Below are 22,970 nucleotides of genomic sequence, written 5' to 3'. Positions count from 1 at the left end.
GGGAGAAAAAAAAGCTCGCACGAACCGTCCAAATCCAGGGGAGGGTCCAGCCAGACACCAGGGCCGCTAGAAGGGCAGGGCCACGGTCTGGATGTACCTCTGCAGTAGCCGGCGTATCAGGATGTCAAGCAAGTCGGCCACCACGTTGGGCGAGACGATGTTGAGCGCTGTGAAGATTGTCGCCAGCAGACCCGAGATGCCGCTGGTGACGCCCTCCTTGCCGAAGGCCAGGCCCTGGCTGGCCACTGTCCGGTAGCCGACTATGCGCGAGCGCTCCTTGCCCCGCAGCACTTGCTGCAATGAGAGAAACAAGTATACGCACAGATGAAAATGGGACACACAGGAGGGGAAACGCGTTTTTAATAAACCGGTTCACTCCACTGCAGTAGAAGAATGACCGGGGGCACTAAAGACACTTACCTGCGAGCAATGCGAACATTGCAGTTCTATTTCAGTTCCGTCGCGGGCGACGGAAAGTATGGAAAAAAATTGGCAGTGGCTAGCTCGGCTATGCCAGGATATACGTAGCGAAAGCAGGCATGCGACACAGCTGGCGAAGCGAGCGGAGGTGAGCACAACGACGAGGCAAGCGGTGTGACGTCATACCAAACAGCGGCGGTGGCTGTGCGGCGAGGCGTGTGGTGGGACGCCATGCCAGATGGCGCGGCGCCCGCCAGCTGCGGCAGTTGTTAGGCAACAGCTCAAGGTCGGCGGTCTCTGTGCCTCCTCGGAGCACCGCCACAGCGAAATCGCAACTTCGTGGCCAATGTAGCTTTCGCTACAAAATCGGCCATCGTGCACCAAGATAGCGACATTCGTTCGTTAAACATTACACACAGATTGTGGAGGATGCTGACAATTACATCACTCAGAATGCCGGACGGAACATATTTTTTCCCGCAACCTCGCTTCGTGAAATGCACGGTTTATCGACTACTGAAGATGGAACCGCATGTTTCAGCTAACGATTTCTATTCCATTCGTTTCATCCAAACGTTATTAGTAAGTCACGTGAGTTCTGCAGCAGCATTCCAGTCCAGCATAAAAGGGAACAGATTGCATTCGGGTGCCATCACAGCCCTTTGCCTTGTGTTGAACTGCAGGAATACAGCAATGCTTGTTATTAGGTCGGTACCATGCACACTGTTTAGAGTGGAATGGACAATGGAAAATCGAATTTATGACTGTGAGTAGCACTCTTTAAACCCGGCTGCTGAGACACTTGCAGCACTGTTGACGAGGACAAGCTTTAGAGCCTTTTTCTTTTCTCCTTCGGACGAAGTTTTGAGTTTTCGAGGCCCATGGTTATACATGCAGGAGCTACCCGGAGCAGCTTTCTTCCACACTAAAAACCTTGTATTTCGCGTAACGCTGCGCAGGTCGATGGAGCCGCGTCATGTGTTCAATTTAAGTTCCCGAGCAGTCACATTGTATGCATGCGTTTGTTTGGAAAACATACGCGAACATACATGCATCCTGTGTATATGTTTACTTTAAAGGGACACTGGCAACTCCGTAGAGATAGTGTTCTCAGTAAAAATTGATTCTCTGCCTCTTTCTAGTTACGCTTACGTTCATTCAACAGCAAAATATGCGTATATTGCCCAAAAATTTGATTTTAAAATCTTCTTGCCTGCCGGTTCAAACTAGTGAATTTTTTTACCGAAAAGGTCGGGTTGCCGCCGTTTCGAAGTGAATGGCGGTATAGCGTGGCCTCTGGAATCCGCGTAGCAATTCGTTGTCGACGCAGGCATTTTACTTGCGAAATCGGCCGGTGATGGCGACACCTGTATTTCATTTTGTGATCTTTTCTAGCTCAAAGAAGTTCCGTTTTCGGTAAGAGTGGTCTCTTTGCAATTATAACTTCTCTTTGTCCCCAGTCTCCTCTTAAAGTATTAAGGCCATCTACACTGCTGCGTGTGCTTCAGCCGGCGGCGTGTCTTGCTCATTTCCGTTAGGAACGTTATCACCAGTTACCGGTGTGTCTAAACTTTCACTACTGACGTGCCTGACTGCGTTCTCTCAACAATATTTGTCAGAAGCAAAAAGTTCACTTTGCGCTCTTGACCAAAGCTGAACGAGAATTATGCGGTGGCGCTTTTGTAGCATCCCAGGTGCTCCGACGTTCCAGGGAAAAAGATGGGCAGTGCTCGCTCCCCAAGAGCTTCAAACGCAACAAAAGCTACAGCAGCCACGCAAACCAGCCCGACGTCCCTAAAAGCGTTGTCGTCCCTTTACTTTTGACAACAACGTACCTTGGGGACCTCGATGGTGACGTTGGCTGCGACCTTTTCGTAAGAAAGCACGAACAGACCACCGGCCAGTCCACCGGGCAACTCCCAGTCGAAGTGGAACTCTGGCGCGTCCAGCGCCAGCGGAATCACCGCCCTGATCCACAGTTCTTCGCTAGTGCAGTCGCTGTCGATGAGCCCGAACGGCTGCACCGTGTGCACGTTGTAAGCCCGGCCGTTCTTGAGCCGCAGCAATCCCAAGTGGTCGGCGTCGCCCAGACGGATGGGCTCCGCTCTCCGAATGACCTCCACGTTGGCGCTGATGATGGTCCGCAGGAGGCCCGTGGCGAACTTGTTCCCGCTGCAGAAGAACCCTTCTTGGCGGCGCACGCGCGAGCCTGTGGCGACGGGGACGGGCGCTTGAAGTCCGATAACCAGAATGAAAAGACCCACGAGTTTATTTGTTCTCGAGTGGATCAGAACACTGCGTTTCATATTGGGGCTCATTTGAGGGTAGGAGACTAGAGGTGAGCAAAGGTGAACGCTGGGGAGGAAAACGCCATTGATAATTAGTCCAACACCAATGCTACTTATAGCCTTTGCTGCTTCATATCACGATATATCTAGAAGTTCGCACCAACTCCTGATCTTCCTGTCACCGATTCTCCTTTCCTAACTGGACTCAATGGTAGGTTGTCTAGGTTGAAGATGCGTCTGAGCAGATTTAAAGCACTAGCGTCCGTATCCGCTGTGTGACAGGCATATCGTCGTGGGTCCAAACAGGCGCCTCAGGATATGATAGCAAAGAGGAGATAGAGGCATTACGAAAGTCAGCCTAGGAAAGAAGGAATAAGAACCGTGAAAAAAAAAAACAGCGCACCCCTCCCGCTCCCCGTCCTTTAATGATCCAGTGAGCATAATTTCTTTTCGGGCTCTGCTCTTACCCGATCATACTGCTTTTGCTTCTCATTACTCTGCCCTGTTCAAAAAATAGGAGGTGCTGCGGCTATCAAAGCACGTATTTTTGTTTTTGTCTCACAAAGGAATGCAATGAAACAAAAATATAGGCCACGAACCGCTTAGCGCAGGGGCTCAATTGCACGGAAGCCATGTGTGCGCAGCTTGAGCAAAAGTAAGAAGCAAAAGTAATAACTGCCGACGGTATAATGCTATTGCTTCACAATGTCGTTTGTGTGCTGTAATATGCCAGATACTTCTAGTTTCATTAGTTTTTTTTTCTTTCTATGGTGACAGTATCTATAAAGAAAAAGTCAGCGTTTCCTTCCTTCTATATTTTTCTTATCTTGTTGCCGTTTTAGCGTCTCGTATTGTATCTTTACCTAGGAAAAAAAAACTTTACCTCTGATAATTACATCATTCAGGGCACTCAGAACTCGTTTGTAATGTTTCTCTCCATTTTCATCCACCAGCCCCTCTCCTTCGCGCTATTTACCCTATGTTTTTTAACGCGGCAGCGTTAAGGTCCCCGTTAAGCAGAAAATCCGGCGTCGGCGTTGTCGGCATTGTGAGCGATAACTAGGGCGGCGTAGGGTGGGCAACCTGGGTGGGCAACTATAGATCATGTGACCTTGTAGGGACATCACAACCTCCCCACCTGAATGTGAGAAAACTAACCTCACTGGTAAGTGGCGCTTAATGGCTGATTGCGAGAGGTTGCTCCGAAAGAGTAATTTCGGTCGCATACGACCCACCAGGTGGCAGCATCTGCCATCGCAGGGCAGTGGCGCATCGCTTAACTACTGCACCATTGCGCAAGGAGCAGTATGAGGGCTCCCGGGGACATATGAATGTAAAGTTCAGAATGACTAATTCGGAATATACGGGCATCAACTCATTACCGCTATCGGGTTGTGTCGTTAAGACAGAGTTAAGAGTCCCCTCCAATATTTTTTCTTTCCATTTGGCAGGATAGAACATGCAAAGGGTATCCATGGCAATGCAACCGCTCGAGTTCCCCATTCAATGAATAATTCGTCGTTCTTTTGAAAAGCCCCTTCATCCCCCCCCCCAAAAAAAAAAGAATAATAAATAAATAAACCCCAGCTCCCATCGCATTTCGAGCCTAGGCCGCCTAGGTGTGCAACCGTAAGCGAGTATGGCGCTTTAAATCCGTCGCAGCGAGGATGTGCCGGTTGTTAGAAGCGTAAACTCCCCAAACATAGCTGTCTACAAATAGCGCAGATAAGCGGGGATTCCTTGGTATAAAGGCATCATACAAGAAAGAGAAACGGGGCTTTGAAATTTCTAACATATGTGCCTGCGCTAAGCAAGTCTGTTAGGCGAAATTCAAGCACTCAAGTGCAGAATCTTTCTTGTGATCCTTCAGCTGTGTCGCATGCTTCTGCATTGAAGAAGCCGCTTCGGCAGCGGTCTGATAGCCAAGTGCAAGGTCCTGTCTCGCATCCCCCACTTCTGTCACTTCAACCTCCTTTTCTCCGGCTTGCCCCGTGTTACCTGAAGAAGTAGCACGTTCTAGATTCCCTCTCAGTGGTGCAGCTCATTCTACCTGTACTGTTCAAAGCAGTTCGAGCCATTCTGTGAGCCACTTTGCAAGAAAAAAAAAGCTCCCTTATGTGAAGGCTGTGCTGTCTATAGAGCATTTAGTGGCTTAGCTTCCACTCTTGGGCAAGCTTTATATGCATAATCATCATCTAACTCCCTTACGCTGTAATGGAGTTCGACGCAAAGCCAAACCTACCAATTTAAAAGTTTTGTGCTACAACATGAACAGGTAATGTGGCATGGACATTGGTATTGGCGGATTCACGTTACTGCTTCTAGATAACTTTAGCTGTTGCACCAAGGAAGTCCCCATACCTGACGAATTCACAAGTATTAATGGCGAGTATGAGCGACTGAGGACACATCGAAGAAGAGCGCAAAGGGCTTATTGTCGATCCGTGTCTTTAGAATCATATCATGAGGTTCAAAGGATGCATTCTGCAATGCGTAAATGTCTGCAGAAATTCCACGACTTCCGCGGTACATTGATCCCTCATACTCGAGTACCAAGGGTCTGGAGGATAGTCCGCTCTTGAATTTGACCCATCACTAAGATTAACACATTTCGAGTACTTGCAATGGGACGGGGATCTGCAGAAAACAGAGCTTACTGATGTGTTCTGTCAACTTATTTCTAGTGCTGGCCCTTCGTTAGACAGCGACAAATTTAAGAAATAACCTGCATAAAACGTAGCAAAAAGTTAGTGTTTGGTTCAGTGCGCAGCACGCGTGTTTTTTTGTGTGTGAGTGAGTTCGTCATAACCGAATTTAAATATGCATTTGCGTCGGTCCGTCCAAAGTCCTCCGCTGGCTTTGAAGTCATCAGTTGAGGAATGCTTTAGAATTTCGGTTATAAAGGCTCCGTTGTACTTTTGCAGGTATTTAAAGACGTTTGGGTCATGGAGTCTATTCCGCAAGCATGAAAGATTGTTTGCGTCCCTCCTATCTTGAAAACCTGTAAATCCCCTCTGCTTTTCGATTCCTTTCCTCTAGTGAGCCCGACGAGCTGCGTATGAAAAGTGGTGAAGAAGTTCGTGGACGCCAGACTACACGCAGACTCTCGCGAACTTTGGAGGAACGCCTTGCAATGACTGTTAGCTATTGTACTCCCTCTGTGTTTGGGAGTTCCTCAAGCAACTTCCAGCGCTCTCGTCATAGCAGAGGCACGACAGCCTCCGTTTGTAGCGTTGCGAGCAAGAGAGACTTGAATGCAGATTTTACGTTTGATGTCACAGAATAAAAGGCAAAAATTAGTTTCTGCGCTGCTGGAACGAAATGGAAGCCATATACATCGTGTGTTCCCTACACCACCTCCAACCTCTTCCCAGTTATAAACTTTGTAAAAGAGACGCAGCAAATCCACCACGGCTTCTATTTATCTTGCAATAAAGTTCATTCTAGAGTGAATAATTAGAAATTGCGACATGTTATTTGCTGCTCAAGAGTTAGCACTTTACCGGATATATGTGCGGTGTCCTAGCTACAATCATGTAAATGGAGATGGCTCCAGTCTTAAGAATTAATCTACGTCCTCATTTGGGATTCCATAGCTGAATGAGCCACGTCCTGTGTCCCTCTCTGTGTCTATGTCCTTCCGCTCGTTTTTTTCGTTAGAGCATTTAAATTGACGCACTGAACAATGTCAACAACTGCTGAGATTTGCGCTATTCATTTGGCCCTCCAATTAACCTTATCGGTGTGAGGTTCGCGTGCGCAGGTAGCCTTTAGAGACTACTAGTCCGCACTGAAATCCTTCCCCAACGCTAGTCCAATACCTTGGAATGCTAGGCTTGTATACGAAGTACTCGAATAATTTTTCAAGGCTACCAAAAAGCAGCACAGTGTATTCATTCTAAAACAGCGCAAAAAAGACACGGACACCAGGAAGAGACGCACAAACAGGCGCTGACCACACACTGCTTGTAGTTGAAGGTGCAAATCATCTCTATGAAGGCGGTTAAGCTCCTGCCATTCCGACCTCATAATTTTGCACATCCTGATGCCATGGCCTTGTGATGGTAGGTGGCCTCCGAACAAGCGGCGGAGTTCAGGTGGTAAAACCTTGTTGCGGATGTAGTCTTCAAATGGATACCCGGACATTGCCTTATTTGCAGAAACACCAAGACAGACGCAGCGCCTATAGGAAAGCACACACTAACGCTTCCAGCTGCATCGACTACATCTTCGCACGACACGTAGATGCGGAAAACATGAATTACGTGTCGTATGTCAGTTATCGCACGCCATTACTCGCCTTCACGGGCGACTGCATAAAAGACAACTGTAGCGTAACTGGGAAATACCGGTGCGTTCACTGACAACGCTGGGTAACCCTTGGCATGGCAACAAAAGACGGCGCAGAACGCGTGCATTCCCGCAGTGTAGTTGTCCAGGCGTAGCATAGATTAAGTCGAAACACAATCCTCTCTTTCGCAAACACAACCCTTACTGTGCAAAAACAACAACAGCAAAAAAAAAAAGGTTTAAATGTGTTTCGTACATATGCACTAGTAGACCAGTTAGGTCATACGTTTTCTTCCTAAATGGAAACATCATTTTATCCTCCGTGCGTTCGAGGCCCTTTCCTGTGTAACACATGGGCCGCAAACAGTGATGTCCACGGACGGCAATAACAACATATGTAGAAGCACTGGCCGCCACTGTTTCTTATAGTACAAATTGATCAAAACAACAGGTAGGCATTTGTGACCTGTAATCTCACTCTCGAAGAACTCTTTATCGGGCGCTATCGATACCTCTGTGTAGTTAGCACCTAAATTCCCTGTATGAGCTTTAGACGGAGCAAAGCAAGCGCGGCCAGCGGAGACGATGAAAGCGCGCCACGTTACCGTCGCCAATTTATAGCGGTCATGAGACAATCTTCCGGCCGGACAGTGCCGACAGATGAAATCATCGGGCTATTAGCACCCAGCCCGCGGTGGCTTGTCTATCGCGGTTTCCTCATAACGGATGTAAGTACCTCGCTGGGCAAGCAGGGTGCCAGATAAAGCTTCGACTTGCTCTTTGCGCAATAAGGCGTTAGGATTGCTTGAAGATCGTGAGCTGGCTTTTCGAGTCCGCCACGCGCGCTTCAGATTTTCTCCTCCCCGCGCTGATTTCGCTTGCGCGTGGTATCGCCCGTCTGGGCGAAAGAAAGCGTCGCCCTTGGCAAGCGTCGATCTTTTCGAAGGGGCAGAAGAGCTGAAAGGCCACTGTAGAAACTTCTGCTGCCTCGACTTTTCCGAAGTCCGTGCGTTAATACGGGCGCTCTCGACTCAGGAGACTAGAATGGCAGACGAAAAGTTTACGATTCGCCCAATGCGCGAGCAGGACAAAAAAGGCGTGATTGAGCTTCGCAGGAGTTACGGTCTGCAAATGGGCATCGAAGCGCTGGATACGCTGATGAAGTTCGACCCGGATGGCATCTACGTAGCTGTTGACGATGATGGTAAGAGTCACGTGTTTTGTCACGGCGTCCTCATTGTCTATTCATGAACATAGTTTTACATGACACGCTTCCGGTAATCCCGGTAAGTTCCGGTTCGCTCCCATAGCGCCGGCCGTTGAGACGTTTGTGGTGGTCCTATAGCTTACTGGAATTTCGTATTAAAAGGCCGCGTATTGCCACTAAGGGCTCAATCAGCTTGAACCGCGCATCTAATCGCTAGCAGTAAAAGAGCAGAACCTGCCAGCTGGCACGTCTGTTTGTGCCAGACAGCACGTGAGAGGCATCCTGTGCAGTTGCTAGGGGTACGTCGCGTACCGCACGCTATTTCAGCAACATCGCGGAATGTAATGTGGGTGACATCATGTTTTGCTCATTTTCATTCCTCGCTGGCTTCGCTGTGATGCTCCGTTGCCCGCGCCATCTGAGCATAACAGTCGCATGTTGCACAGCGTGCAGAGAACTCGCAATTCGTGCGTAAGAAGTACTTTGTTTAAAGTGAAACCATCTTTGATGAAATAGATGAGAGCGAGAACACTCAACACTAAAATCTACTAAGTTACGCGTCTTATAACACTTCTAGAATCCCTTTAAAACTAACCACTAAGATTTTAGGATCCGTGTGAACCGCAGGAGATTTAGTGATAACGAATACGCATTAACAAAATCCTTTCTGGTGGTTTACAATCTCACAAGCAGGTTCATATAAACGTGCGAGTGCAAACAATTTTGCAATTTTGCAAAGGGTGGCATCCATCTATATCAGCAAATGGTAAGAATGGTAAACCACTATATTTTCGACGCAATCTTTATCCTTTACGTACACCCTCCCACTTTTTTAACCTGAACGCGCGAGCGTCGACTGTCCGGCGCTGCGGCACCGGAAGAAGAACGAGAGGAGAAAGCGAGCGAGGGAAACGGCACGCCCACAATTCATGCTGCTGCACTAAGGGTCGTCTGCTAGGCTATTCTGATTAATGCGACGCAACCCCTTCCCATCATCGGCTGTTAAGCATCGGCGCCCTAAGCAGCTGAGAGCAATTGTTTTTAACTGCTGCCTATAGCGTGGGTGATTCTGAAAAGAGCATACGTTTGGGGACAGCCTAGCATTCCAAAAAACCAGTTTCAATCGTTACATACAAAAAACTGACTGAAGGGGATCCTCGCTTCAGCCGCGTTAATTTCGCTAAAGCAAACGCTCTCGAGGCGCTACCGGCAAATGCAGCCAGGGCCTGGAGACATGCTTGGAACTCTACGCGTTTCCACCAGCCCGGAGCCACAACACACAGCAGATAGAACGCGTAACAAAATCGCAGAACTCTGCCAAAAAACTTGCTTCGCAGGGGTTGCTTCGCACGAAACGGAACAGCCGAGCAGACGACGCTAGCTACACAGGCATGATCAGCGCGCATGCTTCGGCTCGGCACCGCTGCACCGGGCAGTCGACGCTCGTGCGTTCAGGTTAAAAAAGCGGGAGGGTGTACATAAACTAACTAAACACACCTGGGGAGAAGTTATACGAACTTTTACAAATATACAGATCGAAACGGGTGTTGTCTGTGTTATTTGTTTATTTCTACGTTACGCGATGTCTTTTCGGTGAAGGCCAGCCATCTAGCCGAACACATGAGGCACGTTGCATTATGTTTATTTTGTAGCACAATATTGTTAAAATGAGAACTTCGAGGCCTTAGTTTGAACGCGTGCATATGTTGTAATTGCAGGTCCGAGCGCAACGTTGCGTTTCGCTCGCAAGTGCTTTCGGTTGAAAGTGATCGCTGATCTTCAGCCATTGTTCTTCTTATCAGTGCATTCAAAACCCACTGCCTTAGCTCGCCTCATGGCCTCTGTGGTTTGAAAAGAAGCGTTTGTTTAGACCACACATTGCACACCTGCCTGTTTGCTCTGGAAAGAAAGCCACTTCTACTGCACCCCGTTGCACGAGCGACCCGTGCCTCAAGCTCTAGCATCGATAGCAATGTTTTCGGTTGTACTGCAAGGACAAATGCCATGGACCAAGGGAACTTTGATGTATCTGTTATCGTTTTTTTTTTGAACTCCTGGCTGAAACACTGATCGTCAGCACGTTAGCTCCGGAACTGCGTTTGGCAAATGTAGGCTTTAAAAAAGATTACTATCGGCGTTAAATGAACCCCAAACAGGATGAGACCATTGTAGTTAAGAGAGATCAAATCTTCGCTTATTTAATATCCTGTAAAGTGCGATGGCCGCTTTTGACAAGTGATAACGAGCAGCGTCTGCATTTCTACTCCGTGAGATATGCGCGTATTTGATCCTCTGCCATTCGCGTTTGGTTCATCCTGTACTCGTTTGATTTGGCGTCGTTTTCGATCTCTTTCTGTCGCAGTATATCGCAGTCGCAATTAACATTTTACTACTGCCAATGCAATGGTGTGATGAAAACCTCATTCATGCGGTTGGTGTAGCCGAAAATGATTCAGTGGTTCAGTGTGCCCGAAAGCTGTGGCAACTGTGGCTCGTCTTGCACCTCATAGAGCTGTTTGCAAAGGAAGGCCTCACTCTGAATGCTTGCGTATAATCACGTTATTGTGGGCTCAGCCTGCCGGGAAACGCCACTAAATGACAGTATTGCGAGCACAGGCAGCACTGAATTCACAACTGCAAAGTCACTTGATCAACGCATTTGCTCGAGTTATGCCGCCACTTAGACAGTCAGGCTTGTAAGCACTTCGGGTGGTTCGTAAATCTCTGGGAAGCTATTCAAAATGTTATTTCAAGCTATCTTATAACATGTACAGCTGGTGCGAGTGCACACAAAATGCTGTAAAAACTTTGCTCGACTAGGCTTGTACTACTTAGACAAATGACATAGCATTAGCCCATAGTAGTTAGAACACTGAAATTCGGAATAATAACAATAAGTAAATACTATTAAATTCGGAAACCAAAATATTCTGTGTGCAAATAACGCAGGTCAAATACTATCAAATCAAATCAAAGTTTATTTCCCATCTAGCACTACAGATGGAGGAATCGTAGAAAAAAGCTGCCCTTGGGCAGCTTGACGAGTCTACAATCCTAATTATTGACAGGGAGGCAACACAAGAGTTTATACAGTTTTAAAAAACAAGCACATCAAGGAAGCATTAGTTGTCATTGGTAACGGATGCTGGTTACGATAACTATAATGCACAAAAAATTATTATCCCACTGGCATTACTATTCCTTGGTGGATTGGTACTCACCCATACACACACCATCCACACAGACACACGCGCGTATGACACCATCCGGCACGCTGTACAACGAACGGCTGCATCACAATTTTCATATGAATTTTTTTTTTAAGGAAAGAAATTGGCGTAGCAACTGTCTCACATCTAGGTATCTCACAAGAGGGAAAGAGTCTGTGGGAGCATACAATCGAAGGTGCATATTTCGTAGCTTCGAATCACTGCCCCAAGCTTGCCTCCAACTATATGCAATGAGAAATCGCATGACACCACCCGGAACGCAGTACAACAAATGGTTGCTCACAATTTTGGTGTGAATGTAGTCGGGAAAACTGGGGCCCCATTGAGGTCAGACAATGGGGGGTGTATATAAATGTACGACATGTATATGATTGTCTGAAATGGCGGTACTCGGCTCTCTGTGCGCGCCTTACGGCCGCTTGATGACTTCACCTTATTTTTCACACCATCGCTGGCATTTTCTGTACAACCTGCGAGTACACACACTAACACACGCCGCCGGCTTTTCTCCTAATGGGACTAGTAATGCTTTCGAATTAAAAGTTTAAAATTTTACATGTCGAAGATGTATAGATATGTCGTGATGAAACCATGAACACAACATATATGCAAATTATTTTCAAACTATTTTAGAATAAAAATAAATATATTTGTCTTTTCGCTCCGCACGGAGGCGATGGAAGAACAGTGACAGCTACAGAACACTGAAAGCCAAATCAGCGCAAGCAAAACGATGGCGGCAGAGAAAGAAAGACAAAAACAGTCAGCGCGTGTTTTCCTCTTTCTTTCTCTGTCGCCATCGTTTTGTTTGCGCTGCTTTGGTTTTCCGTGATGAACCAACTAGCCCAAATTGCCACTGTTGGACAGAAGACTGCCTCGAAATGTCTCACCCCACGATTCTCACATCCCACATGTTCCGGCTGAAATCGATCACGTGACCAAAGATGTCTCATTCTAATTGGAAGTACGACATACATGAGCCACGCGTGCGTTACGCCTATCTCACAGCGTCATATGCCCCGCAAAAAGTCCCTATCGCTTTCAGCAAAAAAAGAAAAAAGAAGTCGGCAGAGACACCTAAGACTGCTTCTGTGTGCGAAGGCGTTTACTTTATGAACGCAGTCGGAGCGCGCTGCGGCTTTATGTAATCCGATTCCACGCAGCTGGCAACTCTACCTCTGCACGGAGCGTTAACACACCACCGTACCATCGAGTGTTAACACACACACAGACGGGTTTTCGCACAGCTCGGCAAGTAAGACTTATGCCTTAAAAAGCGTTGGTGGGCGTCGCTTTGCCCTCCAGGCCAGGTGCACGGAAGCTGCGCTGCCATTGATTTGCACCCGGAGCTTGCGTGCGTGGTGCTGTTCGCGGTTCGCGCCGAGCACCAGAAGTCCGGACTGGCCACGAGGCTCTGGCGGGAGGCCGTCGAGCGGCGTCTGGGAGACGACAGGAACGCCTTCCTCATCTGCGGCGGATTCCACGTGGCCATGTACTACCGGCGCTTCGGCTTCGAGGCCGTGTCGGCAGAGCGCCTCCACTACATCCGGCCCGGGTCCGCAGACGTGTCTTCGCTGCCCCGGAGCGTGGATGGCGTGCAGCTGACGCGGCTGCTGGAGCAGCCGTTCCCCGAAGACCACGGTGCCACGGTCTCTGCTATCGTCGACTACGACGCGGCCGTGTTCGGCTTCAGAAGGGAGCAGTTCCTAAGGCTGCTCTTGGCCGAGAAGGGGAATGCCGTAGTGGTTGCTCGACGCGGTGATGACAGCGGGTGAGTGAACCTGTCTGATTTTTTTTTAATTGGTTATTCACTGAAAATTGAAGATTTATTAAGACGAGTGGGCATCTTAGACCTGCTTTGTCCTCGAGTCTCACGTAGCATGAAACTACTGCTGGTTTTGAGTTGAACTCGTAAAAACATTTATTCCCAAAAGTGAAATACCTCTCCTTATTTGTAATTAAAAAAGATAACGGGACGTAGTAAATTGAAATGGCACAAAACTGTTTTAAAAGTATCCCGTGCCTTCAACTATCACTATCTGATCAATATTTAATATAACGATCGAGTAGAGTCATTAATTATCGTTAATGTACAGTAAACATGGCCTAGTGGTAAAGCGTACCTGTATACGATCAGTTGAAATGTAGAGCCGAATGTATGCAGCGAGCAGTTCGAATCCACCACGCGAGATTGCGCTACTCCGCGCCGAGCGCTGTATACTTCCTCAATACCGAGTGCTATACAGCTACGTCGCACCTTCCTTCAACTTTGTTTAGGTCAATTCGAGGGCGCTCTTAACGCCCCATGTGTGCCGTGCAGGTAACTAGAACGTGCTGAAGTGTTAAACATGCTCCGACTTAGTGTCCTTCTTTGTCTTTTTTTTTTCTTCGCAGAGCTATCGTGGGCTATGGAGTGGTGAGCACGGACATCAGTGGCCGTGCCCTCCTGCGGATTGTGTACGCGGACGAGGAGGTCATCGCCGAAGGCATCGTGTACCACCTGCTCGAATTGTTCGACCCCTTCCACAAGAAGGGCGTCACGGGTCTGCTGCTGGCCGGCGCCGGGGAAGGACGCGGCATCGACCACAAGATGGCTCTGGAGACCGTTCCATACGTGAACATTCTTTACCGCAGAGAAGAGCCGGCTACGTGTGATTACAGGAGGCAGTTCGTGGTACCCGTGCCACTGTAAAAAAAAATGCTCCACAGTACAGAGAAATCCGCTGGTAAAGCGTTGCCGGCGGGTTTTCCGCAACATGAATACAGCGACTCCGTCCGACGATTGTGACATTCTTGGTAACGGAAAGTTACGCACAAGAATGAAATCGTTTTTTTTTTTTTTTTTTTTTTTGCACCGAATGCTTCTGTTGTGTTCTTATTAAAGGTCCCGTAATGTGTATGCATACTTCCTCTGTTCACTTGGAAGTCATCTGATCTAGAACAGAAATAATCTGCATTGTAATTATGTACTATCGAGAGCAAAAATAACAGATACCTGCCAGCGCGTGCCGATCCGCGCCAAACTGCATGCGAGCACCGCCTGACGAAGCGCTCCTAGTGCCGAGACCAGCGCAGTGACGTGCGCCCATCTCGAGGAGCGCTACGCATTGCGTGCCACTGCGCTCGTATCAGCATCTGGAGTGCTTCGTCAAGCGGCGCTTGCATGAAGTTTGGCACAAATCGGCACGCGCTGGCAGGGGTCTGTTATTTTTGCTCTCGATAGTACTTTCAGTAGTACATGCACATGCATCTGTGTATAGCTTCTGCCCAGAATGTTCACTGCAGATATAGCAGTTCAGAGGCCGAGGAAATAAGTATTATGTACAAGACTTTCATGCATATTATGTATTGCATTTCAGGAGGACACAGGGGCGCAATAAAAGACACGGACATAGAAGTAGACAGGGACGAGCGCTTACTATCAACAGGCTTTTTTCGACGTGGACCGTTAATATACCTTCGCTTTACCCAAGCGCCACTGTGCGAATCACAAGCACGTGGGTACCAGATAACACCAAAAGAAATCCAAAGTTAGGCGATTACAGAAATCTATCCAAGAAAACCATTTCAGATCGGTGAAGTATCACAGATGTATCACTGATGCAGTTATCTCCTTTTTTTCTGATGTAATAGGCTTCCACCAGTTCCCGTTCAATCTGATCGCGGCTTCTCAACAATACTCTACAGTCCGATAAGCGTGGAAAACAGGCGACCTTAGTCTTCTTAGTGCATTCTTGGCAATGGTCTGGGAGATGGGAGCCTGTCTTCTTTAAAGAGTTCTTGTGCTCCAGAAGGCGCTGGTTGAGGCAACGCCCAGTTTGCCCAACGTAAACCTTCCCGAAAGTGAGCGGGAACTCATATACAACTCTTTTTTTTGCAGGTTACGTGGGGCTTACGGTGTTTTACGCCACACTCTTGTCGTTTTTCTTTTCTTCTTATGCGTGCGCACAGACCGGACAACTTTTGCGGAGCAGAAAAAACTACTTCTACTCCGTACTTCTTGGCCACCTTCTTGATGTTGTGGGAAGTTCTATGTACGTATGGTACCACCTCCGGCCTTGAACACTTCGTTGGGTCTTTCGCATTGCTCCGCTTGCTGCCCTTCAATTTTTTGACCAAGGACTGCGTCACAGCAAGAATGAGGGAATCAGGGAAGCCTGCCTTTTCCAGCCTTGAGACCTGTGACAAGAAGCCAGCGTGCACAGCGTGAGGAAAGGACTTCGTTAGTGCAGACGAAATACATTGTAAAGCGATAGCCTGTCTACTTCTATGTCCGTGTCTTTTATTGCGCCCCTGTGTCCTCCTGAAAAGTTATGAACCAACACGCCCAAATACAAGTACTTCTGAGTACTTATGTATAGCACACGTACAAAGAATGCAGCTTAGAATGAAAGAGTGGCAAGTGTTTGGGTGAGTACAAGTACATACGTTTTATTTTCATGACAAATTGCACACACTGTACCTCTAAACATTGCTGTTGGATTCATCCGAAAAGATAAAAATATCCTCATTTAGTAGCCACACAACACCAATTATAAATTTCACAAATACATTTGAACCATCCGCTATTGAACAAAGACTCATCAATAGCGCTTTCTTAAGCCAGTGTTAGATGTAAACTTAGTGCCGCGCACGTCGTTTTGGCCAATACAGTCCTAAATGAAATGAAAAGCAGGAAAGACTGTGTGAGTGAAAGGATCAGAGGAATCTGCACTTAAAGTGGCCTCCCTGGACGTCCAAATGCAGTTGAACCTGACGATTTAGGTTTCTAAAGGCGCCAGTAAGAAGTTGAAAGAACAAGACATTGATCTCGCTCTGGAAGTTCTCCCGGAGTTCCTTCAGGTGTTCATCTGGTCGAGAGTTTCGTAATAATACGACAGTAAAATGTCTGAGGTCGGCTGACTGTGATGGTCGCAACTCCTTTGACACTCCTTTACCAAGAAAGTTTCGAACGTCTTGTCCAACCGGAACTGGACTTGCTTTGAGCAAGAAGGCAAATCAAGCAATGCGCGTGGTATGGTGCTCGAGACGTCACACCGGAAGCATGCCTTTCAAAGAACCCCAGGTGGTGGAAATTTCCGGAGCCCCTCACTACGGCGTCCCTCATAGCCTGAGTCGTTTTGGGACGTTACACCCACATAAACCTAAACCTTTCAAAAAAGAACGGCTGCCGATGTCAGTGGCTGAGCACTTTGGTTGCTCTCCAATGGGCGTCGAATATCGGCAGCAGAAGGAGCCAAGGGAAGACGTGGACCACCGTCTCGTTCTTTTCCACAGACAATCATTTTCTTTGCGCGACGTACAGCCTTTCAGCCGTTTTTTCAAGGGCTCCTTATGGAACTTGACCTTCAATCGCCGCTTTCTTGTTCAGCGTTTTATTTAGTACGCGTCAGTCAACTACTTGATTTGCTAGCGGAGTGACAGTATGGTTGTAATGTGTGGCTTGTATTGTTTGACGTTTCTCAGAGCGGAACAAAGGAAATAAATGAATTAGGAGTCACAAAAATGCTATGCCATATTGTAAATGTTCCTTAACTGCATGCGAAAGTTCAGCAAAGCGTCGCTTTAATCCTTTAAAGTTTTCTATTGTATCGCTTCGGTGGCCCTTTCCAGAGAGAGTGGCAAGTCGTCATGCACTAAAAACATAGGACAGAAGGCTTAGTGAAACTCACGGCTGTAGCCTTCTGTCTCATTCCTTGGTTTCTGTTGGTAACGTCGTCAAGGTGTGTTGCTTTAGGTGCATACAGAACTAAAATCATTATATTTTTTCTTTGTTGCTAACATATCGCATACAGTTTAAAGCTTTAAAAATGCGTTTCCTGTCACCATTTATTTGCAGTGTATGCCCCGATCGGAGTCTCATTCTTTGCTAAAATCAGAAAATAATGACAAAAACAAAGTGGAATGAAAAATAGCCTTCACCTGCTAAGCATCAACAAGTTATTTCTCATTCCACTTTATTTTGACATTATTTTCTGATTTTAGCATCGAATGAGACTTCAATTGGGGCGTACACTGCAAATAAGCGGTGTCAGGACACGCATTTTTTTCACGCGGTGTAAAAATGCGGTATACGCGCGGTTTACAGGACACGTGATGTCCTGATACCGCTTATGTGCAGTGTACGCCCGTCATATCTTTTCTTTTGGTGTCCAAAGTGGCAATTTCGATGATTTTACTCTTATGTGAAGCCTTTTACAGCTCTAGGAATGTTTGCTCAAGGTGTCCTAACTTTCCACCTGTGTTATGTTTTTGCTCTCTCTCTATTCCTCCTACATTTTTCAGATTTCTTAGAACTGGAGTAACGCCATTGGGATGAAGTAGCTATCCTTATATGCAGACCCCGCAGAACTGCATTGTGTATTACGTAGTGCATACTTGTGTCTGCTGCTTGTCTCCATTTCAGCTCACTGTATACCTTAAGAACAGAAAACTATTGGTGCAGTTTTGCTTGGAGCAAGAAATATTTCAGACACTGGCGGTTCGACACCCTCATATTTCATTTAATTCCATTTCATTTATTCCACGGACTTAAGCGCATGAGGGGGCGAGAGAAAAAAGCTGCCTTGAGGGCAGCTTGGGGAGCTCGCACCTCCTCATACATAAGGGCCAGAACAAACAGTACAAGTGGTACGTGAAACAGAAAAAAACAACCGACTTTGTGAACATAACTACGAGAGAAAAAAAAATCATTTGGTAATGAGAGATGTGAGAAAGAACGCATTGTGTAAAACCAGAACTGCGAAGTTGCGAGGTAACCTTTTGATGCCTTCCCGTTTTCAGGATCTGTTCAGGAAATAATGAGTACTTCATAGGGAGTTTCCAAATGTCGTGATAGTCTATTTTGGGGACATATTGAGGAGGCTTTGTGTTTGTTGGGCAGTGTCCCCTTAAAATGAAAGTGGTTGAATGTTGCTACTCAGCACTATAGCATTCGGCTGTAATACATACTCCTATTTGTTTCTGAAGATCAAAAATAGTGCAAACCTCAAGCGGCACCATCAAAGCTGGCGTGAACTACTCTAGACAACAGACGACGTATTTTATCCGCTGGTCCTTGAGCGAAAGAAAGAAAAAAAAAAGAAAGAAGGAAAGAACAGAAGAGAGAAAGACACTTCACTTCGGCGAAATTTTCTCCAATGCCCTAGTAACGTGCTCAGGCTGGGCTGGATAAGTTTGTTCAGGCTGCCAAATAGTGCAACCTATTACGCAGGGTCCCCATTGGCGACGAGTCTGCATTTTTCATCAGTATTCAATACACTTCTGAGTCTACAAGAGGGGTTCGCCTGAATCCACAGGAATATATTTACACTCGTCATGGTCGATTGGCACACAGCATCGATTTACCAGTTCTATTTATTTAGTTTATAATTCCTCCGCCCCTTCCTGTACTGTCTCCCATATTTCTATTCTTTCTGGCATTTTTGTCCCTTTACTTTCGAGCTCCTCGAGCGCAAGAGGTCTAGCTTGGCTGAACGCTGATCCCAGGATGCCCTGATGTCCTGTTGCTTTGATTGTTATCTTGTCACTGAGACATCCGCGGCAGACGACACCTTTGTCGCCTTCACCTCAGTCGGCGACCTGCAAGTAAGTGTCTTTGCCTTTGTCGTTTCCGCACACATTTCGTAAGACGCTGCCCTAAAGTGCCTATATACTCTGCTTTTGGTACACCGCATAAAGTGCGCTAAAAAAACATAAACAAAGAGTACGAAAATAGAATGTACAAGATCTAAAAACTGATGCGTACAAGATGCAAAGCAGAAAAAATGAGCATCGTAATTTGCGCCTCTCAGCACCGCGCTATCTGCAGCCACAGGGATTAGCTAAGCTTAATCAGTGAACGTAAACTCGAGTATGTTTTGTCTTGGCAGGGATGAAGCGCGTTTAATAGGAAGAGAGCTGGGAGACCCAATGCTTAGAAATGCAAGGGTACCAGAGGGTGTACTGGAAGTCTTGTAAACGGTGATGGTCTTTAGCAGAAAGGTGCACTAGTCATATGGATGACATGCACTCTGCAGAAAGCAAGCAAGCTCTATGTCTAGCGCAAGCCTTCTTCGCTTGGCGCTGCTCGCGATCGCCTCCGTGTCGACGGCGGTTGGAGGGGCGTCTATTGGCGGACCCTTCGACAGCGGCCTCAGCGGCACCGATGAGTTGCGCGGAACCCACCACCCGCATCGTCATCGTCGTCACAATCCAGAGCATGGCTTGGGCGTCCAACATGGCGGCGCCCCGCTGTCGAGGCAGCGACGCCAGGGCAGGCTGCTGTGTCTGGGCAACGCTGTGGTCACCACGCTTGTCGGCACGCTCCTCGAGAAGAACCGCGACAGAATCAAGGAGAACGAACCCATCTACATTGGCGGAAAGCAGAACCTGGGTGTCATCGTGCTCAAGAATGGTCGGGGAGTGAACGTGAGCAGCAGCGCAAGTGCGCTAGTTCTTCCTTTCTTTCTTTCTTTCTTTCTTTCTTTCTTTCTTTCTTTCTTTCTTTCTTTCTTTCTTTCTTTCTTTCTTTCTTTCTTTCTTTCTTTCTTTCTTTCTTTCTTTCTTTCTTTCTTTCTTTCTTTCTTTCTCTCTCTCTTTCTTTCTTTCTCTTTCTCTTCCTTTTTTCTCTCTTCCTTTTTTTTTCTCTCTTTCTTTTTTTCTCTCTTTCTTTTTTTTTCAACTACGGCCTTTTTATGCAAGCTGTACAGCTTTCTTTTGTAGCCGTATGGCTGCGCTTGGGTGGATGCGAAATTGTAATTACTCCCTTATTACAAATCTACTTACCCTGGGGGATCCCCCAGAACATTTGACCATCACCGAATTTAAGCGCCAAAGGGGATCAGTCTAGTCCCAGAAACAAATAATGTCACGGCTTGACGATTTTTATTTATTCCTAAAGTGCAGGTGCACACGGCATTCTTCAACGGAGAAATCAATGTGGACTGCACGGATCCATTCTGGATCACCATCACATTCCCCGTGGGCATCCGCAAACCGGACGTCGTGTTCGACTACGAGCTGCCGGGCGGGCTCATGTCAGGCGAGATGAAGGCGCGCTTCGAGCTCTTCGGCGCCAACGTGGTCCTGCGGCTGCCCAAAGTGCGCAACGAGACCGTGAAGCCGTACATCGCCGACGTCAACTTCTGGTCCACGCAGGGATTCAAGGTGCGGTGCTGCGCGGCAGCTGTCACGGCCGTGGAATGCAGGCCTGTGTGGCGGTCATCCAGACCCTTGGCTACCGATTAAAATTGGGACGAAACTCCATAAATTACAATAACGTGCAAGCGACAGCGCGATACGATGGCCTCGTATAGTAGCTATATGAGACAATGTCCTTCAACACCGATGAAATCCAAATGTGAGACGCGAATTCGATCACGGGCGGCGAAATTCTAGGGGCCCGTGTACTGTGTGATGTCAGGGCACGTTAAGGAACCCCAGGTGGTCGAAATTTCCGGAACCCTTCACTACGGCGTCTCTCATAGCCTGAGTCGCTTTGGGACGTAACCCCCCTCCCCCCCCAGAAAAAAACAAAAAAAAAACAAGCCACAAACCTAACCGAAGTCCAAATGTGAAGCCCTGTGTATGTACGGCTGCGCTCACGTGGATTCGAACGAGTAACTATTACCTTAATTATCACCGCTGGAGTTACGTCTATAGCGTAGTCGTTCCGATGCGCTTGTGCTCGATGATGTTTTCAGGCGCTGTAGTGACTTCCCTTTTGAAAATATATATTTCCTCATAGAAAACTTACCTACTGCTTTCATTCGCATTCAGATACTAAAGAAGTACGGAGTTCAGCGTTCCTAGCCTTGGGCTCATAGCATAGCATAAGATTACCGTGAGAGCATATAAAATGCACCTCGAGCTATGCGTTAGTTATATGGGTCATTCGTTTCTCTCCATAATGCTTGTTTTGCTTACAACAAAGCCTAGCTAACATACAAGCTTGCCCTTCGTATTTTGTGGCCGGCTAGAAATGTCCTCTTTTCGTGGCCAGTCAGTGTAAGATGATCACTCTCATAAGGCTGTGTGCGTCCACTGCAGATGGAGCTGACCGGAATGGGCCCAGTGACGTCAGCGTTGACTACCGCTCTCAGCCTGGTCTACCAGCTTATGCCCATGCCACTGATGGAGTTCTTCAGGGTGCTCATGATACGTGTGATGCAGCAGTTCCTCGAGACGGCACCACTGCCCTTCTGAGCAAGATGGACGCGCACATGGCCTGCTCATGGGCGCTCATGACGACAAGGACACTTTTTGGTTTGAAAGGAGGCCTGTAAGATAGATAGCAAATACAGTTCTGCACTTCCATTGCATTGCAAACACTAGCCTCTCGCCCTGAGGTTGGCGATCCAGCCTACACTGTTACTCATCGATGTCTTTGGTTAGGCGGAAAAGTGACTGTGCCTGGAAACATGCGCTGGTTCACGCATGAATTACAGCTTTTGGGAATCAGCCTCGAAGTACGCTTGAAACGGCATTCTTGCTCCACGTATCAGAGAACATATCCCTGAGAGTAATAAGTATCTTCGGATGTACCCGTTGTTCGTGCGCAGATTTCGTAGCACGTTGGATATCTGCTTCCCTGCTGCCATATAATTTTGAGAACGCGGTTCTTGCTACAAGGCGGGTACATGTTCCAACTCTTTCTGCTCACATTTTGGGGATGGCTGTGCTTCCGGCACCAAGCTAGAGAACCACAAGAATGATATCCCCCGGACTTTCACTGTGATAATCACGAACACATATCTCAAAAATTTATTTTGTGCGAGATCGTTGGACGCTACGCTTGAGCAAAAAGCAGTCGGGAGCTTCTTCGCAATATGTAATGCGAACTCAATGATAGGTAGCGTATTGCACCTATAGTTTCCTCACTCCTGCTCCGACTTCGACACGAACATGTTCTTACGATGAGTTCAGTGCCCTGCACTTCCCTGCACACTGAAGCTAAGCTGATTTACAGCGGATTTTAAGTTCTTTTGAGAACTGAGCTTAATTCTGGCGGTGACAGGTCCGTGGATGGGTCCGGTGGCCCTGTGTAGTTCAAATAACGCCCGGCTTCTACATGTCCGGGCCAACAATAGCCGTGATGTTCAAATCAAGGCATACGAGCAATCGTGAAGCCTATAGGTAAAAGTGACCGGCAACCGTGTCCTGTATACCAGCGATGGAATGTGTCTCGTTTGCTGCTCTCTTATTTATTCGCCTTTGTGGAAACAGGTAGAAATACTAACGCGACGAAATGCCTCAGAAGGGGTTTGAAATAACCGGAAGCAAAGTACGATGCTTTCGTGTATTAGCGATGTGTGAGCAAGAACATTGTAGTGCGCGCTGCTTCTTCGTCGATTCGTCGATGTTGTTCAGAAGTGATAAAAAAGGCACGTGACAAAGCTCAAACAAAAACCGTTAGAAGATAACAGTGTTTATTTGTACGGATTGTTTCGTGGTAGTTTTCAGTCAGTATGTAATGAGGAGTTAAGTATACATAAGACAAATAATATCAAGCCAGAATTGTGTATTGGATGACTTTCGAAAACTGCCTTCCCCAAG

General features: G+C 47.3%; 3 protein-coding genes across 4 annotated transcripts; 2 read left to right on the top strand and 1 right to left on the bottom strand.

Annotated features, from left to right (window-relative positions):
- Positions 1–53: 53 nt before the first annotated feature.
- Positions 54–2,726, bottom strand: LOC149341744 (uncharacterized). The gene is made up of 2 exons (XM_089546697.1): positions 2,252–2,726; positions 54–290 (listed from the first exon to the last, which is right to left on the bottom strand). The coding sequence occupies exons 1-2, from the start codon at positions 2,724–2,726 to the stop codon at positions 67–69; spliced, it is 699 nt and encodes a 232-aa protein (XP_089402823.1). The 3' UTR covers positions 54–66.
- Positions 2,727–7,941: 5,215 nt separating this feature from the next.
- LOC149341743 (uncharacterized) lies at positions 7,942–14,359 on the top strand. 2 transcript variants are annotated; one of them, XM_089542019.1, is made up of 3 exons: positions 7,942–8,202; positions 12,741–13,206; positions 13,830–14,359. In XM_089542019.1, exons 1-3 carry the CDS (start codon positions 8,043–8,045, stop codon positions 14,125–14,127), a joined length of 924 nt encoding a protein of 307 aa, XP_089398145.1. In that variant the 5' UTR covers positions 7,942–8,042; the 3' UTR covers positions 14,128–14,359. The 2 variants fall into 2 exon arrangements, with proteins under 2 accessions (XP_089398145.1, XP_089398147.1); XM_089542021.1 differs by having other exon boundaries at positions 8,103–8,202; positions 12,746–13,206.
- A 4,528-nt stretch (positions 14,360–18,887) lies between these two features.
- On the top strand, positions 18,888–21,743 carry LOC149341742 (uncharacterized). The gene is made up of 4 exons (XM_089542018.1): positions 18,888–19,022; positions 19,454–19,844; positions 20,322–20,582; positions 21,465–21,743. The coding sequence occupies exons 2-4, from the start codon at positions 19,470–19,472 to the stop codon at positions 21,618–21,620; spliced, it is 792 nt and encodes a 263-aa protein (XP_089398144.1). The 5' UTR covers positions 18,888–19,022; positions 19,454–19,469; the 3' UTR covers positions 21,621–21,743.
- Positions 21,744–22,970: the final 1,227 nt, after the last annotated feature.

This window comes from Amblyomma mixtum, chromosome 5, assembly GCF_055824585.1.
Source record: "Amblyomma mixtum isolate Tamu chromosome 5, ASM5582458v1, whole genome shotgun sequence".
Taxonomy (NCBI): domain Eukaryota; kingdom Metazoa; phylum Arthropoda; class Arachnida; order Ixodida; family Ixodidae; genus Amblyomma; species Amblyomma mixtum.
The sequence above is the reverse complement of the archived record's forward strand: the minus strand, read 5'-3'. Positions and strand labels throughout refer to the sequence as shown.

Excerpts from the sequence above, each read along its gene's own strand:
- LOC149341744 (XM_089546697.1), bottom strand. The coding sequence starts at position 2,726 with ATGAAACGCAGTGTTCTGATCCACTCGAGAACAAATAAACTCGTGGGT. Across the intron at positions 291-2,251 it reads CATCGAGGTCCCCAAGGTAC|TGCTGCGGGGCAAGGAGCGC; the intron begins GTTGTTGTCAAA and ends CATTGCAGCAAG.
- LOC149341743 (XM_089542019.1), top strand. The coding sequence starts at position 8,043 with ATGGCAGACGAAAAGTTTACGATTCGCCCAATGCGCGAGCAGGACAAA. Across the intron at positions 8,203-12,740 it reads CGTAGCTGTTGACGATGATG|GCCAGGTGCACGGAAGCTGC; the intron begins GTAAGAGTCACG and ends TTTGCCCTCCAG. Across the intron at positions 13,207-13,829 it reads CGACGCGGTGATGACAGCGG|AGCTATCGTGGGCTATGGAG; the intron begins GTGAGTGAACCT and ends TTTTCTTCGCAG.
- LOC149341742 (XM_089542018.1), top strand. The coding sequence starts at position 19,470 with ATGTCTAGCGCAAGCCTTCTTCGCTTGGCGCTGCTCGCGATCGCCTCC. Across the intron at positions 19,845-20,321 it reads AGAATGGTCGGGGAGTGAAC|GTGCACACGGCATTCTTCAA; the intron begins GTGAGCAGCAGC and ends CCTAAAGTGCAG. Across the intron at positions 20,583-21,464 it reads GGTCCACGCAGGGATTCAAG|ATGGAGCTGACCGGAATGGG; the intron begins GTGCGGTGCTGC and ends CGTCCACTGCAG.